The 23,747-nt window shown below is 45.1% G+C and overlaps 1 protein-coding gene across 3 annotated transcripts in view; it reads left to right on the forward strand.

Annotated features, from left to right (window-relative positions):
- Positions 1-23,747, forward strand: part of Fbn1 (fibrillin 1) — a 201,318-nt gene that overhangs the window by 20,431 nt on the left and 157,140 nt on the right. For all 3 annotated transcript variants that reach the window (XM_060371759.1, XM_060371760.1, XM_060371761.1), the window contains exons 3-6: positions 7,147-7,229; positions 9,107-9,205; positions 19,171-19,266; positions 22,100-22,195. In XM_060371759.1, the coding sequence (XP_060227742.1) occupies positions 7,147-7,229; positions 9,107-9,205; positions 19,171-19,266; positions 22,100-22,195 (374 nt within the window). The remainder of the gene's footprint in view (positions 1-7,146; positions 7,230-9,106; positions 9,206-19,170; positions 19,267-22,099; positions 22,196-23,747) is intronic.

Genomic DNA, 23,747 nt, shown 5'->3' on the forward strand with positions numbered 1-23,747 from the left:
ACAAATCCGCACTCCAGAGCGTGGAGTGGGATAGCAAATTAACTGTTTGTTGCTCCAGCTTTGGGGGAGATCCAGGTGGCCCAGGCATCTGAGCAAAGTTATTCCAGAGTAACAGAAGCAAAAAAAAAAAAAATAAAAAAATAAAAAAAATAAAAAATAAATGCCTGGTGCCTCAGAGGAATCAGGACTTGCCACACCCAGAGACGTTCTTTAAACATCTGGACCGCTGCTTTTCACAGCCCCTCGTCGTCATTTCCTGTTATAATGAACCTCGGGGATTTTTGAGCTTTAAATTCTTCCCTTCTTTCCCCCAAGAAAAACACATACATATGGATGGTCCAGTCACTTGAGGGAGGTTCTAAAGGCATTGAAATTAGCTGTCGGTTGAAGTGACCGCCCAGGTTTGGGGAGTTGCTGAATGGGCCAGGAGTGAGGGCGTGGCTGTGTGCACTGTGGGTTATCATCCTTGCCTGTGATGGCACATTTGTTACAATCAGTGAACACCTACCAATGCCCAGTTAGTAAATCCTCAGTTCTTTTCCTTGCCGCTTACCCAATTATCCTTTCATGTGCCCCTCCCATCCCAGGATACTCACCATATTATATTCTGCGTTTAGTCAGTGTGGCCTTTGTAAAGCACACCCAGAGATTTTCTCATTGTTGTCTGGTATTTAATGGCTATGGTAGCATAGAGGGTGGTCAGGTGTTTTATGGAATGCCCCTTAAATAGAATTCTCTCGTGGTTTTGGTAATGATTAGCCTGGATGGGTTTGGGGGGAGGAATGCTCAGAGCTGGTTCCATGCTGGTGATATCACACTGCCTAATGGCTTCGTGACTTGGGGCAAGGTGGTCGATAGGTCACGTATGTGATGCTCACGTGGTGGTGAACTTGCTGCCTGCACAAGAAGATGAGCTGTGTGAGCTTGGATTCTGTTAGTTCAAGGTGGTAACAAAACATTGCTTTCTAAATGTCCCAAAAATGGACACTAGGAAGAGAAGAAAGGGTAGGGTCAAAGAGAAAGAGAAAGGAGGCAGAGATGGGAGGGAGGCAAAGAAGGATGGAGATAAAGATGCCAGCACATCGTCTGGGGAGAGAAGACACTGAAGTGTGCCAGGGAAGCGAGTGAGGAATAAAGATTTTGAAAATCAGAGCATGACCTATTCTTTCTGTTTGTTTTTAGGCTGTTTTAGAATATTATTTTTGATGGTTTTGTCAAGAAAAAGTCCTTAGAGGTTGGTTGGCTTGCACCTTCAAAGCAGGAAATCAGGATTGTCTGTATTCTGGATAGTGTCAGCTCAGACAGGCCTGAAGTGTGTCTCTGATCCGGAGTGTCTGGCTGAGGCCTGAGGCAGTCACGGAAGCCGCTTCCATTACTCACATTGTTGTGACTGGCAGATGGGCTGGAACACTTACACTTACATGTGGTATTCACATCACTGTGGACTTGACCTCTACCTTCAGCCGGGAGGATCAGGATGAAGGTGTTAAAGTGACAGAGGAAGGGGCGTGGGGTGTGAGAAGCACGCTGGGGTGTATGTTTCACCAGCAAGCGTATGTAGATTCTCCTTTTCTTTTCATCTTGATGAGTAAAAAATTGTCAAAGAACAAATGAAGTCATGGCGTGCGGTTGACTATAGCCAGAACCACTTCGGGTTTTGTCATTGTTCCACGATCTAGGACTGTCTGGAGGGTGAAGAACTGTAGCTGTGGAATGGTACAGTATTAAGATAAGACCTTAGCACATGTCACAGGAAACCTTGGGCACTCTGTTCCTTGATAGCTCAGATTTCTTGATCCTTCTCTGTGTTTATACTCAGTGGGTTCAACTATAACTTTTCTATTAGAGGAAAAGAAAAAAGAAGACGCAGCATGTAACTTGTGGCACAGGATCAGCCTCATTTGCCTGTACCTTAAGCAAGTATTTAATTGCTGCATAGGCTGGGAAACTCTTACATGAAATACAAGCCCTCTGACTTTGTTTTTATAACACCAGCCCTATTTGGAAAAGGCTTTGCACTTAGGAGAGGAAGCAGAGAGGCTATCTTGCTATTAGACAGGCCAGACTTGCAGAAGTGGGTTCTGGCTAAAGGAATGTGGACATCTGCAGACATCTTGCACAGAGGCCAATTCCTGCAATGATGTGGTCAGACGTGGTACAGCCCAGCTGTTTGCTCTACTGAGAGAGGCTTTAGTTAGCCCACACAGCCTCCAAGTGCTGTGTCTGAACTGGCTCCAACAGCAAGCCTGCTGAGGCTCAGCATCCCCCAGGGTGATGGAGTTGGGTAGGAGAAGTTACAGATGAAGACCTATTTAAAAAAAAGAAAGTATCACAATGATGATGTAGAATATATGTCCATTCCCCTCTTACTACATGGACTATTAGAATACAGGTACAAACCAATTTATTTCTTACCTTTGATCTATCAATAGACATACTATGATTTTTATTATCCATGTCACTACATGTACCACTGAATGAAATAACGTCTTCCTCTCTAATTGCATCTGTGCCCTAGTTTACTGGTTAAGAAAAGAGACTCAAAGTAGGCTTCCTGAATTCATATTCACCCAAGACGTATTTCTAAAGCATGGGACTTTGTTTTAACCTTCCTGAGGCCCTAATTTCTTGAGTAGAAGGTAGTAACAGTAGCACTCACCTCAAAGAGTTGCTATGAAAATCAAACATCAGAACAGAATCCTAGAATTTAGGGGAACATTCTATTCCCTCTGAATATTAATTCTTCTTAGTTTGCCAAGGGCTGCTAGTGGCTGCATGGAACACTTATCTATGACAGTCCGTCAGCAGAGAGGATAAGACAAAGAAAGTCATGGGTGTGCTGTATGTTCACTTACACAAGAGTAACTCCATTAAAAAATTATCTTCTTTGTAAAGGCCGTTTGTGCTGAAACCTTAGAGTAATATCCTTTATAATGAAAACAACCCCATGGGTCTCCTTACGCTTTATATCTTACTGCCTTCCAACTAAAACAAGACATTCATTTGTTTCTAGATTAGAGCCTCTTTTTTTTTGTCTGTATTCAAGTAGAACAAATTCCACCCAGCTTATTTAATAAATTTCTGTTAGTTTGCAATTCTCAAAGCTGAAATCACAGGGAGGAAATTGTATATCTCTAACACTTTCCGTGGAGCCATACAAAGGAGTAAGATTAAAAACTATCATTTGGATGATGTTGGTTGAAACAACTGATAATTTAAAAGTATGTGGCTGGGCAGTGGTGGTGCACGCCTTTAATCCTAGCAGTTGGGAGGCAAAGGCCAGCAGATCTCTCAGTTAAGGCCAGCTTAGTCTCCAGAGAGATTTCCAGGGCAGCCAGGGCTATACAGAGAACCCCTGTCTTGAAAAAACAAAACGAAACCAAAAGCTAAAATTACAAAATTAAAAAAAAAAATCATAATGTGAATTAAGCCAATCGCAGTCTAAAATTCTGTAGCTTTAAAAAGAGATATAATAAAATGGCGTGGTGTTCTGGTGAAGGGCTTGGAGAAGGAAGCAGGATTTTCTGTTTGTTTGTTTCCTTCCAGTGGGAGTGTTGTTCTCTCCAGAGGCGAAAGCATTCAGATTTTAAAAATAATGATGCCTTAGCCTAAAAATGAGGATCAGAGGATGAGCTAAATATTTAAGCCTTAACGTGTGAGGGCAGGAAGTGACAAAGCGAACCACCTTCCTGCTGCTCCCCCAGAGCCCATCTCTGTTTTCAGTTCTCGTGCTTGCCTCTGCAGTGGCATCTTCTACACCTGCGCCACTACGCCTGGACTTACCAGCCGTTCGTTTTTTACAATGAAATGTAAGAGCTTAGCTCATTGACAGATGCATACCTTGGTTCACTCTGCTTCATGTTTTTTCTTTTGGTGGTTTTTTTTGGGGGAGGGGCATGGGGATCGTGAGTGTCTCACTTTATATCCCTGTCTGGCCTGGAACTTACTGTGTAGACCAGGCTGGCCTCAGGAGCATAACTTTTGCCAGTTGTTTTTATACACTAGGTAATATTCTTAGCACCTGTGGCTCTTGGATCAGTTGTCTTATTGATTTCCAACCTTCTTCTTTTTTTTTTTTCTAGTTTGTTTCTGAATTCATGCTGACGATGCCATTATTTATGTACTAACAAATTTAATGTGTGTGAGTGCTTTGGTGGTGTGTGTGTCTGTGTGCATGTGTGTAAAGGCTAGAGGAGTCTGCTCTGCTCTCTCACGCTCTCCTTCAGTCTGTTGAGATGGGATCTCACACTGACTGAATGCGGAGTGAGGCTGGTGGCTAGCAAGCCCCTTGATCTCCTGTCTGTGCCTGCCACAGTCTTGGGGTCACGGGCACGAGTGTAGTTGCATCCAGCTTTTTGTGTAGAGGTGAGCTCAGTTCCTCATCCTTGTGCACCGAGAGCTCTTCTCTCTAGCTCTATGCTGTGACTTTTTCAAAAGTGAAGGCTTAGAACACAAACTACTTGTTTTGTAATTGTGGTAAATCCTGCAGTCCCCCATGATTTTGTTGATAGAATGATTCTAAATATAGAAAAACGATAATTTTCCTAGTGTTATAACTTTTCAATACCTTGGGGGGAAAATCTGTTGAATATCTCACTTTGGAAGACAGAAATGGCCAACTCTGGACCTTTGCCATTAGCTATTTCACCCTGTTATATGTGATGTCATTCCATAAATGCACTCATTTATGTGAGACAGCTCTAGGTTTTTCTTGAAAAAACATAGTGCCTTTGACCACTGGGCACCCTGCAAAGGCTCATGGGGACTTGTGAAGAAATCCCAGGATTTGGTTTGGAGGCTGGACTGGATCCGAGAGATGTTGTGATAGGGCTGTTGGTGGGGAAGGGTTGAGGTGATTGACTATGGCTGGATCATCATTCTAAACTGTTGAAGGTTTGAGGGCCCTCCTCCCCACATTCCTGCAGCCTATCTTCCTACACACTTCTCTCCAAGCTTTTGCTTGCAGACTGAAGCTTGGGACACAATTTTGTCATATGAGGGACGAAATGACAAGATCCATGCAGTTAGATTATTTGTACCAAAACTTTAATTGTGTGAGTGTTTTGCCTACATAGACGTATGTGCACCATGCGCATGGCTGATTCTCGTGGAAGCCGGGGGAGGGTGTCTGACCGCCCCTTCCCAGGAGTGGAATTTCAGATGGTTTGTGAGCTACCGTGTTGGTGCTGAGAATTGAGCCCAGGTCCTCTGGGAGAGCAGCAAGTCCTCAATTGCTGAGCCATCCCTCCTAGCTCACGAATAAGTCAGTTCATGGGGAAGCTGGGTGGCTGAGATGAGCCCATCTCAATGACGATGGTGCTTCCTTCTTTCATTCTCCTTCTTACAGGCAAAGCTTGAACGTCCATCATTTTAAGCACCCGAATGCACAGACACACACATGCACGTGCGCACGCATCCTCACACACACACACTGGAGAGAAAGCACACATCGTGTCATCATTATGTGTGCCGTGAAAATGAAGGCCCAGAGGGGCCATGAAAACATGTCTCTGGACCCTCATGCTCCATGCTGCTGAGTAGGAAGCCCAGGGCTCTCTGCTGCCAGCCCAGTTCTCCCCTCTGACCCTAACAGTGTGTGCAGTAGGTGGTTCCAGAATTTCTAGACTTACAGGAAAGCTGAAGGAGGGGAACAGATTTTGCCTGAGTCCCCTGCCTGCAAGAGGTGCAAGGGCGGGGAAAGTGCAAGCAGGAGGCCTTCGCATCTAGAGGTAGGATGCGTCCCAGATGAGAAATATGTGTAAGCCGTGGTGCAGTTGTGTTGGAAATTTATCCTTGAGGGACTGTGGTATTTATACTAGAAAGCCTTGGAATGTCTTCTGTTTTACGAAATTGACTGTAAAACACGTGACCTTTAAAAAAATAATACTTTCTAATCCTCGAGATTTTCATAGTACGCGTTTTCGATCACATCTACTTCCAGCTCCTCCCAGATTTCCCCCAAAATATCTCTGCCCCAACTTCATTTATTTCCTCTTCTTTCTCTTTAGTTAATAACCTACCAAGTCCTATTGCTGGGTATGAATGTGGGGCTCTGATTTGGTCCCCCGGCAGCCATCCACTGCCAAAAGTTCCTGAGCTAGGGATGGGCGGTCTAATGATCCCTCGCTGAACCATTCTGGAATTGTGACTGGCTTGGTGTTGTGTGGGTTCAGTGAGTTCATGAATACAGCAGGCATGCCATGTGCAGAAGACAGTATCTCACAGCTCTGCTTCCCATCTTCTGGCCCTCACTTTCTTTCTACCCCCTCTGTCATGATGTTTCCCGAGCCTTGGGTCAGGAGTTTAGATGTCCCATTCAGATTTGAGCACTCAGCACACAAACTTGCTGGCTAGAGCCAGTGCGTAGGTCAGAGGACACGTACGCACGCACGCTGAAGAGCTAGCTTCTTTTCAGTCTGTGTTCCTTCTTGCCTTTCAGATACAGGAGTGGCCACACCTTCACCCAGTTCTCCCCGGGGGAACTATTTAAAGATTGGCCCTCTGGATTCTGAATGGAGGCTTTGCTCCAAGGCACGTGACAAGCTGTCTGTAAACAGTAAATGCAGATAAAACTGCTTTTATTTACCAGCAATTTCTGGTATTGACTGTTCCCAGGTTTTTGCTAAAGAAATATTTATATGATTTGGCCCTTATTATTATTATTTTTTTCTGACTGATGGTAGAATTTAGAATTCCTATGATTTTTGTGAGAGGAGGAATGTGGTGACATTTTAGAGGTGAGCTGGGCCAGAGAGGGGGAAATGTGTAATTTCTGAGAGTGGACAGTTAAGACTTTGCATGGAACAGATTTTAATATGACCTTTTAAAATCCCCACTGGTGAGAAGTTGGCTTAAATTGAGCCTGCCTGTATACATAACTCCTTGGGTTTTTGCATCTGTGCATCAAGATGGCAGGCACCCTCTCTCGGTTTTCATTTTCTGGTGTTCTGTGTGCACGTTGGTGCTAAGGGATTCCTACCACATCGTTTTGTTGAATGTTCCAAATGCCCTAAACTACTCCACTTGGTCAGGCCCCCATTTTCACTGTTCTCTGTTGGAATTTGCTCTGCTCAGTAACTTGGAGGTTCTTTCTCATTTAGTTATATCTTGTTTTTCAAAGGATGGAATTCTGTGTTTTTGTTTCAGACCCAATGTCTGTGGATCGCGTTACAATGCGTACTGTTGTCCTGGGTGGAAAACCTTACCTGGTGGAAATCAGTGTATCGTTCGTAAGTACATAGATAACTTGCCATTTACACGTTACTGTGGCGTTCGTTGCATGGTGATACTCGCTACTGAATACTGTTAATGTGTTTCTAGCTCAGCCTTCTGGCCTTAAAGAGTTTCCTATTTTTTCCTGAATCTCATTTGGGAAACACAATAACTTTCCAAAGCACTGCCCATCTTTAATCAGTGATTTCCTTTAGGACATTCTAAAATCTACAGAATGGAGCCATGGGGACACTTTGATTAATGTTGTGTGCTGTTTGCACATGCTGCTCCTGGCTGCTTAGACTGGTGTAATCATGCTAATGGGATTTTGAACAAAAGCTTCTCCTTGCCGACTTCCTCAATGTAATTTCTCCCTGTTTGGCTGTAATATGCCTTGGCCTCCCCAAACCACGTTTAAAGTCGAGGGCAAATCAGGTTTAATTCTTAGACAAAGAGGAAAGGCAAGGACTTATTTAAATGATCAAAGTCACTGCTGTGGCAGGACATACCACAATCCCAGAACTACAGACACTGAGACAGGAGGAGGATCAAGAGCTTGAGGTCAGCTTGGGCTTAGTAAAACAATGTCTTTAAAAAAAAAAGTCAGGCATGGTCGTATACACTTTAATCCTAGAAGTTGGGAGGCATAGAAGGTTGGTTCTCCATAAGTTTGTGGTTAGTCTGGTCTATATAGTGAGTTCCAGGCCAACCAACACACACACACACACACACACACACACACACACACACACACACACCACCCCACACCACACTAAAAATAAACACAAAAATTTACTAAGGGGATGAGAGTAGGATTTAGGGTTTTCTAAAGAAGCTTGACAGTAGACTCCTTTCCTCCTAGTTCTTTGGAATTTTCTTCGTAATATTATTATTATTATTTATTACAGTTTGTTCACTCTGTATCCCAGCTGTGGTCTCTTCCTCATCCCCTCCCAATCCTGCCCTCCCACCCTCTTTTTCTCCCATGCCCCTTCCCCAGTCCACTGATAGGGGAGGTCCTCTTCCCCTTCCATCTGACCCTAGTCTATCAGGTCTCAACAGGACTGGTTGCACTGTCTTCCTCTGTGGCCTGGTGAGGCTGCACCCCCCAGGGGGAGGTGATCAAAAAGCCTGCCACTGAGTTCATGCCAGAGACAGCCCCTGTTCCCCTTCTGCGGAATATTTTTACTAGGCATCAAAACAAATGTTGCTGTGATTCTATGAGCTCACCTGACAAGAGTTCGTCATATCTAGAAAACCTTTTCCCAAGTTTTAGTGCACATTTTTCCCTGTATGTTATTTTAGCCATTTCCATCACATTTGCCTCTTCCAAGGCTCTTGAGGCAAAAGAGGATACAGTACCAAGAAGTCTAGCAAGTGGTTACCGAATCCTAGTTTGCTGATAACTATAAGTCATCTGCCATTTAATTTGCTCTTCAGGACACTAGCAGAGCATTTGGTTCTGGGTGATGCTGATAATGTGAACATCTCTCTGTCTGTACAGTCAGCTCTAAGTGGTGGATTCCAGATTCCACCCCTCGGGCTGTCAGTGTAATTCGGAACAGAGTGACAATTAAATGTTTACAATGAAATCATCTGCCAAAAATAATGTTATAAGTTTTCCATTATTAAATTATAAATCAATATAAAAACAGAGTTCTTGTAAGAATATAAATGTTTATATTTTTGAGCTATTGGGTCCTCTTGAGTAAGAGAAAGGCAGAGAGCTACCAATATAAATACGGGAGTTGCTGATTTCAAACTAGAGTTTCTGTACTCCAGTAGACTTGCTTTATAGGGGAATACATGGGGGACAGTGACCCACGCCCCTCATCTGAGCACTGAGCCCCCAGTGCCTAGCAGTACGCTGACAGACCTCTGATTTGATTTGCAGCCATTTGCCGGCATTCCTGTGGGGATGGATTCTGCTCGAGGCCAAATATGTGCACTTGCCCGTCCGGTCAGATATCGCCTTCCTGTGGCTCCAGATCCAGTGAGTCTAACATGTCATTATAGACAATATTATTTTATGTGGCTATGCCCCATTTTCCCCTGAAGTTGCTCTTAGGTTTTTTTCCTTTGCCTGCGATACATTTCCCCCCCACTAGAACATCTGCCTTCCCTCCTTTGCCCAGAATTCTTGGAAAGACATTCCTGGACGTAGGCCCCTACTCCCTTTCCCTACTCTCTATAGGAAAACCGCCTATGGGATGCAGTTGCTAGGAAGAGCATAAAGATGACGACCTTCTGTCAGCATAGACAGGTCACCTCTGTATCTCTAATGGAAACACTGGGGCAGGTGTTCATGGAAATGATCATATAATGAGCATTTTTGGCTCCAGAAAGACTAGCCATTTTTATTTGTGTTACTGAAATGTAAAGTTGATCTGATGAAAAATTTCTCTGAAACACAAGACACTTGCCTTTCCGTGAGGAAAACACAAGACTCGGTGACATACAGACATGACGTAAGACATGGTGTTTATTCTGTCTGGCCACATAAGCATCCACAGAGCATGCCGGAGAGCCATTACCTTATGGTTTTACCGTTTCCTTTATCTTTCAGTGTGGTTCCCAAAATACTGAAATAGAGAAATGTGGAGGCTGGGAGGCCAGTCCTTATCAGTTGTTTAAAAGGTTAATGTTCGTGTCTGTGTAAATAGCCCGTGATATCCCAACTATCGCCAAGGCAAAACAAATGTGTATTCGCATCTCGTTTCCAGTTTCTGGGGAGAGGAGGTGCACTCCCCTTACTGCTGTTCCACATTTCGTGGGATTGTCAGAATCACTGGTGTGCAGTGAGTGAGCGTGTTCTTTTCTGTGTGGTGCAAACAGAGACTACAGCGTGTCAAGATTCCCCGTCTGCCAAGAAGCCTCATGTGAAGTTGAGTTTTTAATAAGCCTAGTAGCGGGCTCAGATGAATTGTGTGGTACAGCAGATCTTCGTGCTCCCTCATCTTCCTGGGCATTCACAGGGAGCACATGAACTCGGTCTGAAAAGGGGTCAACATTTTTCTGTCTGGGGATGGTCCAGAGCAGAGGAAGTAGGAAGAGCTATGGGGTCAGTGGACACAGAAGCAACTTTCAACCAGTGACAGATGGTGAGCTGTTGGACCAGCTCTCTGGCTTCTATGCCCCCAGTTTAGACAGCTGTGGGATTTGTTCTGCTCTGTCTGCTAAAACTCCTCACCGGGACTCAGCCTGAGCCCATGGGTCGCTTCCTGGAATCACTCCCAAGAAAATTACCTTTGCTGAAATTGTTGTCTAGGAGTCTGCTTCTGGTGGAATCCAAGTAAAGATGGCCTGATATCAAATAAAGCTGGTTGTAGATGAGGATAGAAATCCCCCCATGGGCTGGGACTCTCACTCCACACAGAACATGGCATTTTCTTACTTGATCTCAGCCTGTTTCTGCATGTGCGAGCTGACCCTACCCATCAGGGCTCTCTCGAGCTGGAGGAACAGAGAGACTGTGAGGTCAACTGGCCATTTCAGGGGCATGCAGGATGTCTCTCCCAAAAGACCCCAGACTGCCACCAAAGAGAGACAACCTCACTGCTGGAAAGAACACAGTCATCAAAATAGGAATAAAACCATTCCCTTAGGCTGGCCTCCTATCTCATTATCACTTTATGGGAAGAAGATCACAACCAGTGTCCAGATAGGAAGTTAATCCAATGAGAATGTGAGTACTCAAGACTTCTCTGTGAGTAAACATCATGAGATGCGGACAGGATTTGAACGAGACAAGAGGTGACAACTGAATGGTCCCGGCATGCTTCAAACTAGCCGTAAGGTTGGAGGAAGTATAGCAGGAGGATCCTAGGCTAGACCTACGTTAGAGATCTGAGTCTGAGCCTTGTAGGTGGTGCTTTCTGGAAAGTTTGGATCTCTGTGCTGTCTGGGCATTGGGCAAAGCCCCAGAGCCATGTGTAGATCAGAGTAGTACCTGGGATAGACTATTCCTTCATCAAGGTATAATGGAGTCTTAAAAATTATTGGTTTGGATTCTCTTAGAATTAATGTTGACTTGAGCTTGAAAAAAAAAACCTTGAAGATGGCAATATTAAAAAATAATTAAGTGTAGCTGAGGGTGGTCAGACTTTCCTTCTGGCTTTTTTGGAACTGTGTTTATGGAATAGTTGTGCTGTGCTACAGAAGCGTGGTCATCCTGTAATAGTCATCAGTGTGATAACTCCTGCTAATGGGATTACAGCAGTCAGTGAGATGCTTTCATACAATTACCTGTTGCACTACAGGGGTCAGTTTCCAGGGTATCTAACCCTTGGGCATTGTGATAGGACTCTGTCATGTACAAATATATTCAGTTGTATTCTTAGCTACCATGGTTACCATGAGTAGAAAAAAATTCTACTCCTTTTGTGGCAGGGTGATGGAGGGCTGGCAGGTTGTGGATCTCTGAGCTCTTATTGTGCTCATGTGATTGAGAAGAGGGCAGACGGAAGCTGTTCTTGCAGGGGGTGTTTGACTTGGTGTCCTGTGAAACCTAAATGGGAAGACATCTTTCTACAAGTCTCAAACTACAGCCAGGAAGTCTCATGGGACCAGAAAGATTTAACTTCCCGTAGATCTAGCACAACTTTGGCCACTGGCCACTTAGATACAGAAGCAAAAGAAAGATTAGCTAGACAGAGTCAGAGCTGTGGTTTTTTTGTTTATTTGTTTTCTTTCTGGATTATAATTCCAGCTCTGTTTAGGGACATACTTAAGTTTCTGAGGCTAAGGTTGGATCCTGAGCAATTTTACTTCGTATGAAATCCTGTCATGGTTACTGAATATGTTTACAACTCTCCTTAAATGTGTATGTGCACATACATTTGCAAATACATTCTAGTTTGTGGTAAGAATAGGATTAAGAAGTGTCTCAGGGGGCTGGAGAGTTGGCTCAGCAGTTTAGAGCACTTGTTGCTTTTGCAGACAACTGGGTTCAGTTTTCAGCACCCATATTGGTAACTCATAACTACCTGTAACTCCAGCTCCAGGGGATCTGACATCCTCTTCTGGCCTCTGTGGTGCAGACAAAATACATACATTGAGACAGGAAGAAAGGAAGGAAGATAGGAAGGAAGGAAGAAAGGAAGGAAGAAAGAAAGATGTTTCAGAGGTCTGGAGCTCAGTGGTTAGGAGCTCTGGCTGTTCTTGCAGAGGCTGAAAATGCTTTTCCAAGCACTCTCTCCAGGGGACTCACAACTGTCAGTGACTCCAGTTCCAGGTGAATCCACCCCTTCTTCTGGGCTCCTAAGATGGACCCACAGACATATGTCAGGCACTCACACAGATAGACACACACAGGTACACATAAATAAAATTTAAAACATATAAAAATGATTTAAGCTACCATGACTAAATATCACAGAACTTTATTTTATGGTTTTAGAAACTGGAAATTACAGGGTTAGGGCCCTACAAGATTTCACGTCTGATAAGGATATATTTTTCTCTGCATGTTCTCACATGACAATGGGGAAAATAAGTTCCTGGTCCTGGGAATGTCCCAGCTTTGTTTCCCATTGTTCCAATAAAAATACCCTAGAGGATTTATCTGGCTCACAGTCTCAGGCTGTGTCCATTGTTACAGGAAGATCAAGGTGGCGGGGTACTGAAGCAAGTAGTCACATCCCATTTGCAGTCAACTGCAGAGAGCAATAATGTAAAGCGCGAGTCTGTGCTCTCCTCACTTTCTCCATCTTTAAACAGCCCTGGATGCTAGGCAAGGGAATGGTGACCCCCACAGTGGACAGCTACTTACCTGCTGAAGAGCTCCTCCATTCTTTCAAGGGTTAGGGTTTGGTGTGTGTGTGTGTGTGTGTGTGTGTGTGTGTGCACGCATGCACACATATGTGTATGTGTTTGAGTGTTACTGTATTCCTGGGATTAATGCCAAGGGAAGCAGTTTATAAGTTGTGTGGCAGCTGTAGGTTTAGCTTTTGAAGAATTGTGAAACTATTTTTGGACAGTTCCCCCTCCTCTTTTTTTTTTTGAGATTATAATACAATTACATCATTTCTCCCTTCCCTTTTCTCCAGCCAAGTGTTCTCATAAGTTCTCTGTTCTTTTTCAGATTCATGGCCTCATTTTTCATTAGTTGGTGTGTATATATATGTGTGTGTGTGTGTGTGTGTGTGTGTGTGTACATTTTTCTAAATACATAAATACAACCTGCTCAGTCTGTATATATTACTTATGTATATGGTTTAGAGCTTTAGTATTGTATAACCAATTGGTGTGAGTTGCAGTTTTACATTTTCTTCGCCACGTATGAATGACCCATGTTCTGTGTCCTTCCCAGCTCTAAGCGTTGTTTCCATACTTTGTGTTAGCTCTTCTTGTGGTGATCTCTAATCATGGCTTTAATTTGCATTTTCCTGAAGACTAACAGTGTTGGGCACTATTTCTTGTGTTTATTTCTTGATTGCCCTCTCCTGGGCTCGTTTGCCCTCTGCGTGTCTTTGCTACTGCTTTGCTTTTGTTTGTTATGTCCGGACTCTCTTAGATGGGTGGTTTACTACTGTTCTGAGAGCTGTGTGTTATGTGCTGCAGATCCGAGCTCTTTCACACATGTGATCTGAAGACATTTCTGCTTGAGCCATTCTCCATAGTTAGCTTTCTCATCATCAGTAGGCTCTTCCACAAAGTGAGATTTTAAAGCTGGTGAACTCTATCAGCCTTTCCTCTGCTCTTTCATGCTTTTGGTGTCCGATCCAAGAATGCTTTGTAGTCTTTGACCACAGAGATTTTCTCTAACCCGTTTCTCAATGTTTATAGTTTTACATTTACATCTGTGGTTTCTATGGAGATAAATTTTGTGTGAAGTGTGAGGTTGAGGTTAGATTCAGTTGTTACCTATGGGTGTCCGGTTGCTCCAGCAGAAACCCAAATTCTGTCCTTGGCCATTTAATTTTGTTGTGATTTGGCTCTGAAATATCTTATAAAGGTCAAGAAGATGTTGGGAGTGGTGACAGCTTCCCTCAGGAGGGGTCTTCAGGTTGTTGGATGCCCTGAAAGATCATGAAATTACAGGTCCCTTCTTGCAGTCCTTTCTCTTTTGCTCAGAATTGACTCATCTTACCCTGTCAAATGGTCCTGACATTTTATGCTCCTTTAGGCACAAAACATTGGGGCCAAGATTGTAAAATGGAGTCTCCAAAGCCCTGAGCCAGAGTAAGCCCTCTTCCCAATACGGGTTGATTAAATCAAGCATGTAATATAGCTATAGAAATCTGACTAAAAAAAAAAAATTGTGGTTTTATTTTGACACTCAACTTGGTTTGTTTTCGTGAGCCCAGGCTCTCTGCTGTTCCATTGATCTATCCCTTCTCCATTATCACACAGGTTTGATCTCTTGACCACATGATAATATAAGTACATTCTCTTACTTTGCTCTTTCTTTTCAGAATTGTCTTGGCAGCTCTTCATCTGTCCATAATCTTACCTATACCGCCAGACCTTTGCAGATTTTGATTGGGATTATATTAAATTTGAGGAATAATCTTGTAGAAGCCTACCCTCTTCAAGTTCTGTCGTTTTCTGTTTAATTCAATTCCAGTTGAGTTTGGGGACACTTGTCCTGCCAGCATAGATCTGAGAATGTAGGAAGACCAAGGAAGGTTGAGAGTGTGGTACAACCACGTGCCAGAAACGTGAGTGGGCTCAGAGGAAGAGACACTTGTGCTGTGGCTACTCTGGGAGGCTTGAGACTGGAAAAAGCATTTTAGGAATCTGTAGGGTTTACGCTGACAGGAAGGAGTATCAAAAGGCTGCCCAGACCCTTTAAGCTTGCTAAGTTGTTTTGCTCCCTGCTCAGACTTTATGGGAACATCTATCACAAATGTCGCTCAACCTGTCCTTTTCAGAACTTTTTCCAGATCAGGTAGCTTTTATCTGTTTATTTTGGGGGGAGGTGCCCTGGTCCTGTGCTAAGCTACGTGAGTCTGTAGACACCCAGGAATGTCCATGTACCCAAGGGAATTATGGGTCCAAGTGAAAACTGTTCTTGTCTTGCAGTGACTCCGGTCGCCCGGGTGGGTTGCTTGTCTCAGGTGTAAAGTCCGGGAATGGGTCTGGCTATTTCATTTGCCTGTTTAGGCTCTTCCCAGTGCTAGTATTAGAACACTCGTTCGGCCTTCAGTTGCTTATTTGAAAGTTGCCCCTTGTGCTCCCCCTGGGGGCTGAGTCTGCCTAGAGGACGATGGCTGATCCTCAGAACTCAGTGCATTCCGAAGGAAGTCGTCGCTGAGATGCTGAGATCCAAATGTCAGCCCCGGCATCTTTCCCTTCCTGTGCTGCATGCGTGCCATTCCTTTGTGGTTAGTCATCCATCGTCGTGAGTTTGTACTGTGCTTTCTAGAGAAAGGCTTTTGAGTTCTTCTTGTTACCTTGTCAATGGAAGACGTTCAGTCAGTTTTTGTTGAATGATTGAAAGGACTGACTGATTCTGAAATGAATGCAAAATTGATTTGGGATCTTTTGTGGATTCAGGTAAATGTTGATAGTTTCTGTTAGTTCTAAGATACAGATCCTGGCGTGAAATGGTCTGAGGCTATCTGGCCATCTTTAATGGGACTTTCTCATTGGGGATCTGACTGTACGGGACAGCCTCAGTTTGCATGACCCTTAGACTCTTCCAGTTTTCTGTTTCTGGTAAAATCTCAATACTGGTTCAGTTTAAGCATGTGGGGGTATTTAGCTCATCCAGCGAAGGGCACTGCTTCCCATGAGCGTGAATAGAACTCTGCTTTTTTTGTTGTTGTTGCTGTTGTTGTTTTCATTAGGCAAACTCTTGTCTGCTAATTATGAAACATCTGCGATTCCCATTTAAATTAGAGAGTAAATTTAGACCAGGCACCAGTGGCAGGATTCAATTCAAATGAAAACCTTTCTCTGCGTCTAGGCTTTCTGAATTGTTTCCAGCTTGAGTGGCAAAGGTGAGACCCAGTATCTAGTTTTTTTTTTTTGATCACAGATCTATGGGTTTGCACCCACCTTCTAAAATAACTTTTGAGACAAAGCATCAGTCTGTAGGTTATTGGAGTATATGCTATTGCCCAGGCTGGCCTTGAACTCATGCCAACACTCCACACTCCAGCCTCAGGCTACCTGTTGCTGGGTGTTTCAGAGATAAGCCACATGCCAGGGTCACTCCCACTTTTAAAGGAACGATTTCCCCTTAAACTCTAAAATGCAACACTGCCTGTGTGACCACTGGACTCACAATGCCTTTCAGCCTTCCAAGTATTGTAGGGTGGTTTTGTTTTTTAAAGGAGAAAGACTATTTTTAACCTGGAAAGGCTTCAACTGGAAAGAGAGGGTTTACGGAAATGAAAGCCATATCAGAGGAGGCTTTTGATGTGTCAGGTTTCAATGTACATGGAACCGTTCTTCCTGGAAAGGAGATTTTATTCCGACTTCCAATTTGAAGAAGTAACTGGGAAACCACTCTGCAAGCCACTGGTCATCCTTTTCTTTTTCTGTTTGAAATCTCAAAGTAACTAAGTGGCTTTGTTGCTCATGTGGGAATGGAAATAAGGTCTTGGCATGAACCACTTTAATTGAAATCAGTTTGTGCACCGAGTTTGCTCTAAGGATGACGTCATTTCCTGCCTTTTCCCAGCCCTTTCTGTTTTTCTAAGATAGGATGGAACTAAGCATAGCACCAAATTTTAAAGCAATTGTGCACCATTTCCTGACCCACTTAGAATTGTATCCAAAGTTTTAGCCACATTTTTTTCCCCTTTATGTACTGTAGATAGCTTTAGAGCGTTTGGATGAGATGTTTTATTTTGGTTGGTTGGTTGCTTGCTTTATTCGAAACAGGGTTTCTCTGTGTGTAGCTTTGGCTGTCCTGGAACTCACTCTGTAGAGCAGACTGGCCTGTGGAGTGCTGGGATTAAAGACGTGAGCCACCATTTCCTGTCTAGCGGAGAGGTTTAATGGAGCCTAAAGTAGCAGTTTGTGTGGATGGTTTTCCTGATGCCTGCAGCGGTGCTTCAAGGTGTGTGCGCGGAGCTGCGAGCTTTTGTAGATGGAGGGAAAAAGATAAAACACGTTTGAATAATCCTCTGCCGAGGGCTGCTTTTTAGCCTCGGCTGCTCTCATCACCATGACTAGGTAGCACGAGCTAAGCAAAGGCAAGTAATAGTGTTGCTGTGGGCACATCGAGGGACATAATTCATAGTCACAGCCTTTCTACTCTCAAGAAGAATGAGTCAGGGAAAGGAGAAACAAGAAAAGCACAGACAGACAGACTGACACACACACACACACACACACACACACACACACACACACACTCAGAGAGGGTTTCACCTTAACCATCTCCCAACAGAAGAGAGAACTTAAGTCATGGAAGAGACATTTAAATGGTCCTGGGATCAAATGGGATTTACTGAGAGCTTTCGTTTGGGCCCTAGGCCGGTAGGGGCAAAGAAACAGAAGAGGTTAGGAGGGGGTTCCACAAAGAGACCAGCTCAGAGTGTCTGGCACTCTGCATGACACATAGTAAGCATTCAGATGAACTTGTTGAGGGAGTGGATGATGGGTTCACAGATCAGCGGCTTGTGTTCCAGAAGCTCTGCTGGGGGCTTGCAGCCCCGCTGAAGAGGCCTTGAGTGCTGGGAGGAGGTATTCCAGGAAGAGTGCAAGATTCCTGAAAAGGCAGCTCACTTTCAACTTGACTTCTCCTCTCTTTGTCTAAGAGAGGGTAGTAAGAACAGGAGTTTGAATTTTCCTTTTCCTGCAGTCAGGCTAGATTGACCTCAGAGCATTTGTAGCTCATTAGACAAATGGCCTGGGTTTTTTTTCCCCCCACCGTAGCCAAGTAGTCATTTCTCGGTACTGCTGTGAGGACCTCTCAGTGGTGAGGCTGGCTGTGGGGAGGACTTTGCTGTACTCTGGGGAGAAGGTTTGGCCTGTGCATTCTGGGAAGGCGTCTTAAGAGTGAGCACAGCCCTGGTCCCAGCTCCTGCGCAGATGGACAGCCTTGTGTTCCCTGCTGAACCTGTCCCCCTGGGAATTGACTCCCACATGTAGGGCATGCCAGAATCAGCTAAACCGCCAGTGCACAGCCGTGTCCTCTCATGTAGAGATGTGTCCACAGGACTCATGACTCCCTTAGCGAAGGCTTTAGTCCTCTTTAGGTGGGGTGGTTTCAACGTCTAGAGACTAGGGACCAGCTGGACCTTTTGAAAGCGCTATCAGTGTAAGGCAGTCTGCAGGCTAAGGACTGAGCGTGTCCTCGCTGACCATTGTCACCTTTCATAGGAGAGTCTACCAGACATTCCTATGACTCTGCTTCTTAGTCTCTGTCTCAGGTCTGTTGGTGTCCACCCATAGTCTAGGGGTTGGGCGTACACATTTCTGTAGGTGAGAATGTGACACGAAACGGATTTGAAGTATTGATGGTGTTTAGTTCAAGGTTACGGTTTAAATGAGCAGCTCTTCCTGAGTTCAATCCGCTCAGCACCCCGACTCTCCACTCATCAAACATTCTGGCTACTTAGTGAATCTAGCATGTCCCTTCACCCTACCACCAAAACAGAACCAAAACCAGTGGAATTTATTACGTTGGCTGTTTCCCTGGCCAGATATTTTGGACTCTGAATCTTTTCACAAAAATCATCGCCGCCTTGACCTGGTCATGTGCCGTCACCCAGGCGCTCCTTTCTTATTGGTATAAATCACAGAGATGACACTGAGCTGTAAGTTCTGCTAAATTAGGGAAGTCATTTAGCCCCATTAAAGCAAACGCCAAGGAAAACCGTTGCACCGTACGTGGTTTTATTCGTAACATAACGAGCCCTGATAATTAGGACCCTTCTGCTCTCCGCATGATGAATTATTTTATTTTCTCATCAAATAGCTACAAATCATCTCCAGGGAACTGTTGCTGTCTAGCCGTCAAACTGCAAAACTAAGTCCTTCTTCTCTCTTTGTTCCTAGTACAACACTGTAGCATTCGCTGCATGAACGGAGGCAGCTGCAGCGATGACCACTGTCTGTGCCAGAAGGGGTACGTCGGAACGCACTGTGGACAGCGTAAGTATGCCTTGGGGTCGACGTTGGCCGTGTGTGGACCTGGGGAATTCCGAGGCAGGTGCTGGGAACTTTCTTTGGCCACCCAGGCCACCACACTTCCCCTGACGCCTAGTTCTTCATCCTGAGGGTTGATGGGAACCTGTCTGAGCTATTTGCTTTTCATTTGCCTTTACCACCTGCCTTGCCTCAAGCCTTAGACTTATAGGCACAGAATTCTTCTTCTTCTTCTTCTTCTTCTTCTTCTTCTTCTTCTTCTTCTTCTTCTTCTTCTTCTTCTTCTTCTTTTAATTGACAATTGTTAACTCACAAACTACACACTCTACCCTCTCCAGTTGAGGGGCTTTATAACCTTGTCTTATCTACCAGATTGTGCAACCATCACTGTAAACCAGTTTTAGAGACTCCCACACTGCTGTGTGACAAGAATAGTTCACCTTTGTGCAGCTCAACTTGAAGAGAGGAGAGAGTCCAGGCAGCTCAAGGGGGCTCTTGGGCCTTGTGCTGAGGGATGTGTAGGAGTTTGCCCATCCAGTGGTGAGTCAGAAGCCTTTAAGCGGTCCAGTGTAGTGAAGCACTATTCAGGACACGCTGTGAGCAAGGGCCAGAGCTGGGGCCTTGTTAACGCCAGCAGTGAAATGCGGAGCGGGTGGTGAGAGGGAAACACGGTCAGACAGGAAACCGTGGGCCAAGTATTTTTATGTTCACTCTTCCTTGCAAGTCAGACAGAAGAGAGTGAAAGGATTACAAAATAACGGCGAACTACGCTACTGAGGCACTTACCGTTCCTCACCATGTGGCAGGGATGTTTTAAATTTGGGGCTGCCACAGTTCTGCAGGTACCGGCATCTGCCACCAAGCCTGGTGTCCTGGGTTCAATCCCTGGGAGCCACTTGATGGAAAGAGGGAACCAGTTCACTCACTCACTTACACACTCATTCATCTACTCACTCAGTCTCACACACTCACTCACACACTCATACACTCACACACTCACACACTCACTCATGCTCACACACACACACAAACACTACACAATCACTCATGCACACACCCATACATTCACACTCATTCCGTCACTCACACACACTCAGTCACACACATGCTCACACACTCACACACTCACTCACACACTCACTCACTCAGTCAATAAATGTAACAAAATACTCAACCTGTATTTAAAATAACAACTGTTTGAGTTGGAAGGGGTCCGACCGTCCTGCCTCTAAGAGTTGGGGAGGTCGGGGCTCAGACGTGTCAGTGATTTCTCCGAGGATCACAGGCAGTAAGAAGCAGGGTTGGGAATCGAGCTCCGGTGGCTCGACTTCGTGTGTTAACACTATGAAATACGAGCTCCATCCACTTCATTTACAAGGATTTGCGGTGAGACTGATCAGTCTGGATGGGAAAAATGGGAAGCAGGAGGAGGAAAGCTAGGCATGGCTGCAGCAGGAGAGGTGAGGACGGAGGCCCGGCCTTCAGAACCGGGGCCGAGGGAGCTGCAGGCATCTCTCTGTGTATCTCCCTGATGGACTTTAGCCCAAAGCCCGGAATAGACAGATGCTGATGCACGCAACCTGGAAAACCTTTCTTGAACTTCAGCATCCTCTTCCGTGAAAGGCGAGAGCTGCTTAAGCAGTTTCTCCTTTTTGTTTTCTGCTTCTGAGTAGCAGGAAAACTCAGAATAACATGTTTCTTCTGCCCTGATTGTGAGTTGAGAGGCAAAGAAGAGGGATGGACACTTTGAACCCTCTCTAGGGTGAGAGAGGGACTCATCTTAATGTTAGGCACTGAAAAGTACATGAGTTCAGGCTTTGCAGGGCAGAGCAGATGAAGAGATGAATAGGTAACTCACTGGATCCAAACAAAACCCCACGGAGAACAAAAGGGAGAGCAAGGGGGAGTATGAAGGGATGGGTTTCAGATTACCACCCTGGAACTCAAGGCAGGAACTCAAGTCAGGAATGTGTAAGCAGGAACCGAAGTAGAGACAAGCACAAGAACACTGCTCCCTGGCTTGCTCCCTCTGGCTTGCTCAGCCTGCTTTCACCTCTTCGGGGACAGTCCCCACAGTGGGCTGGGCCCTCCCCCATCAATCATGAATCAAGAAAGTCCCCTACAGACTCGCCTTCAGGCGATCTGTTGGAGGCCCTTTTTCTGAACGAAGGCTTCTCTTTCTAGACAGCTCTAGCTTGTGTCAAGTTGACAAAAAGCCAAGCGGCACAGGGAAGCACCCACCCCACCCACAAAGATGCTTTCATTGAGGTCAGGCATGCAGGAGTTAGAGGAAACAGCGCAGAGAGGACCAAGTCAGTACTTGAGTTCTCAGTTCTTAGGGTCGTGGTTTTTTGGGGGGTGGGGCGGGAGGACTAACGTGTTCCCTAGTTTTTCAGGACTTCCCCTACTAATAGACCGCATTGCACTCCTAAGTACAGTGCTCAAAGGCCTGAATCCCAGTATTAACATTTGGTCACTTGCACTTTATGGGGCTGTCAGCAAGGGCCTAAGTTGCCCCTCAGGGGAGCGATCTCAAAATGCAGCCTTCGTCATGAGCAAGAGTCCATTTGCTCACATGCAGTTTGCATCTGCTGGAGCCAGTCAGAAACCACGGCCTCAGATGCCTAACTGAGAACGGTTCTCAGGGGCTGTGCATGATGAGACCCTAAGGGACGGAGGCACCTGTTCGGGGAGCGTCCTCCGATGATCCGCCCCTGTGGGGTGTCTGTTCAAAGCAAACGCTGGAGTCACCATTGACACTGTGCTTGCTCCCCTCGCTGGGGGGGGGGGGGCGGTGTCCCAGAGCAGCACCGTGAGACCTTCTCTTCTTTCCTCGCAGCTGTTTGTGAAAGTGGCTGTCTCAACGGCGGGAGGTGCGTGGCCCCAAACCGGTGTGCATGCACGTATGGCTTTACTGGACCCCAGTGCGAAAGAGGTAAAGTGATTTTTTTTAAGTGATTTGTGTAAGGGAGTTCTGGTGGCCGATCTGTCAGTGGTTTATACTGGCGCTGAGTGCGGGAGCGACTTCCTGGGCTGGGCGTTAGGGAGTCTCTGAATTGTCACCAAGGAGGTCTCCAGGATGCCAAGACGGTGACTCTGAGTTTGCGTGCTACTCAGCAGTTCTCGGCAGTGGGAAGCAGCATTCTATAATGGGCTTATACATAAGAAGGGCGGACAGTGATGCAAAGAGTACAGTTTCCGTAGAGTTGAAATACTGAACTGCACGTTAGAGAAATGGTTTCATGTCAGGAACACATACAGAAAGGGAGAAGTTTGGAATGGAAGCACACGTGAAGAGGGATTGGCCCTGGCAGGGGCCGGAGTAACGAGCTGGGAGTTCAGTTTACTGTGAGGGGGTCTTCTAAGCAGCCGGGCTCATGGATGAGCACTCAGTGCAGCCAGGCAACCACTCTCTCCTTCACGTACAAAACGACCAAAGCTCAGAGGTGTTCAAGGGCGGTGTCAAGGCCAAAAGTATCAATAAGCTTTAATTTGAATCTGGATTTTCTGTTTCAAAATGTAACGTTCGATGCCGCTATCAACTGAAAGAGAAATCGGGCCTGCTTTGCCTAGTTATCAATGCAAATGTGATCTTGAAGTTTGCAGGGTTGCATAATATTCTCAACAAAGGTCAGCGTTGTCAATCATTTTGTTCTCCACACTCATAGCCTTTTCCTTGTCATTTCTAGTTTTCATCTTCCGTATTTTATTATTGTGTTTTAAAACTGGTATTTCAAAAAATGTGTCTGTCTCTCTGTGTTGTATTTTCTGTGTGCACATGTGGAGCTGGGCGTGGGATCACATGCCTTTCATTTCAGCACTTGGGAGGCAGGGAGGCAGAGGTAGGCTGATCTCTGTGAGTTTGAGGCTGGCCTGGTCTATGTAACAAGTTCTAGGACAGCCAGGGCTATATAGAAAAATTCTGTTTAAATAAAGTAAAATAAAATAAATTAAAAACAAAATAAAATTCCTCAGACCTTTCTTTTGAAATTATAACAACCACCTTCCTCTCAAGTTATATAAGATCTTATTCTAAGATGCGAAGCTGAGATTAAGTGTCATGTGTCCGACATGTGTCACCTAAGCCGTGTAGCTGGGAGAAACAGAGAGCAATGTAGCGTGTGAGAGTCTGTTTATTTTTCAAGTTGTCTCTGTTGAGCTAAATTCAGTTGCTCACTAATAAACCAGCGATCCATTTATTACACAGCATTCCTGTTCTTCAGTCCACCCAGAGCGATGCTATGTGATGTGTAATTGGCGTGGCCGTTGGGCTGCATCTTGACGTCCTTTTGGAGTCTGTGTTTGAGTGGTTTCACTTTATGACTTGTGCACATATGTTATTGCTCCGGAGCTAATACACACCCAGTGGCATCCTTAGCAGTAAAGTACAATTTGTAATAGACGGTAGCCTTCTGTGTCCTCGCTGTTCGCGCGGGGAAGAGGCTATGGATTGGAATTGTTGATTTGCAGCTTGGTGGCCTGTGAAG

Source organism: Meriones unguiculatus, chromosome 18, assembly GCF_030254825.1.
Source record: "Meriones unguiculatus strain TT.TT164.6M chromosome 18, Bangor_MerUng_6.1, whole genome shotgun sequence".
Taxonomy (NCBI): domain Eukaryota; kingdom Metazoa; phylum Chordata; class Mammalia; order Rodentia; family Muridae; genus Meriones; species Meriones unguiculatus.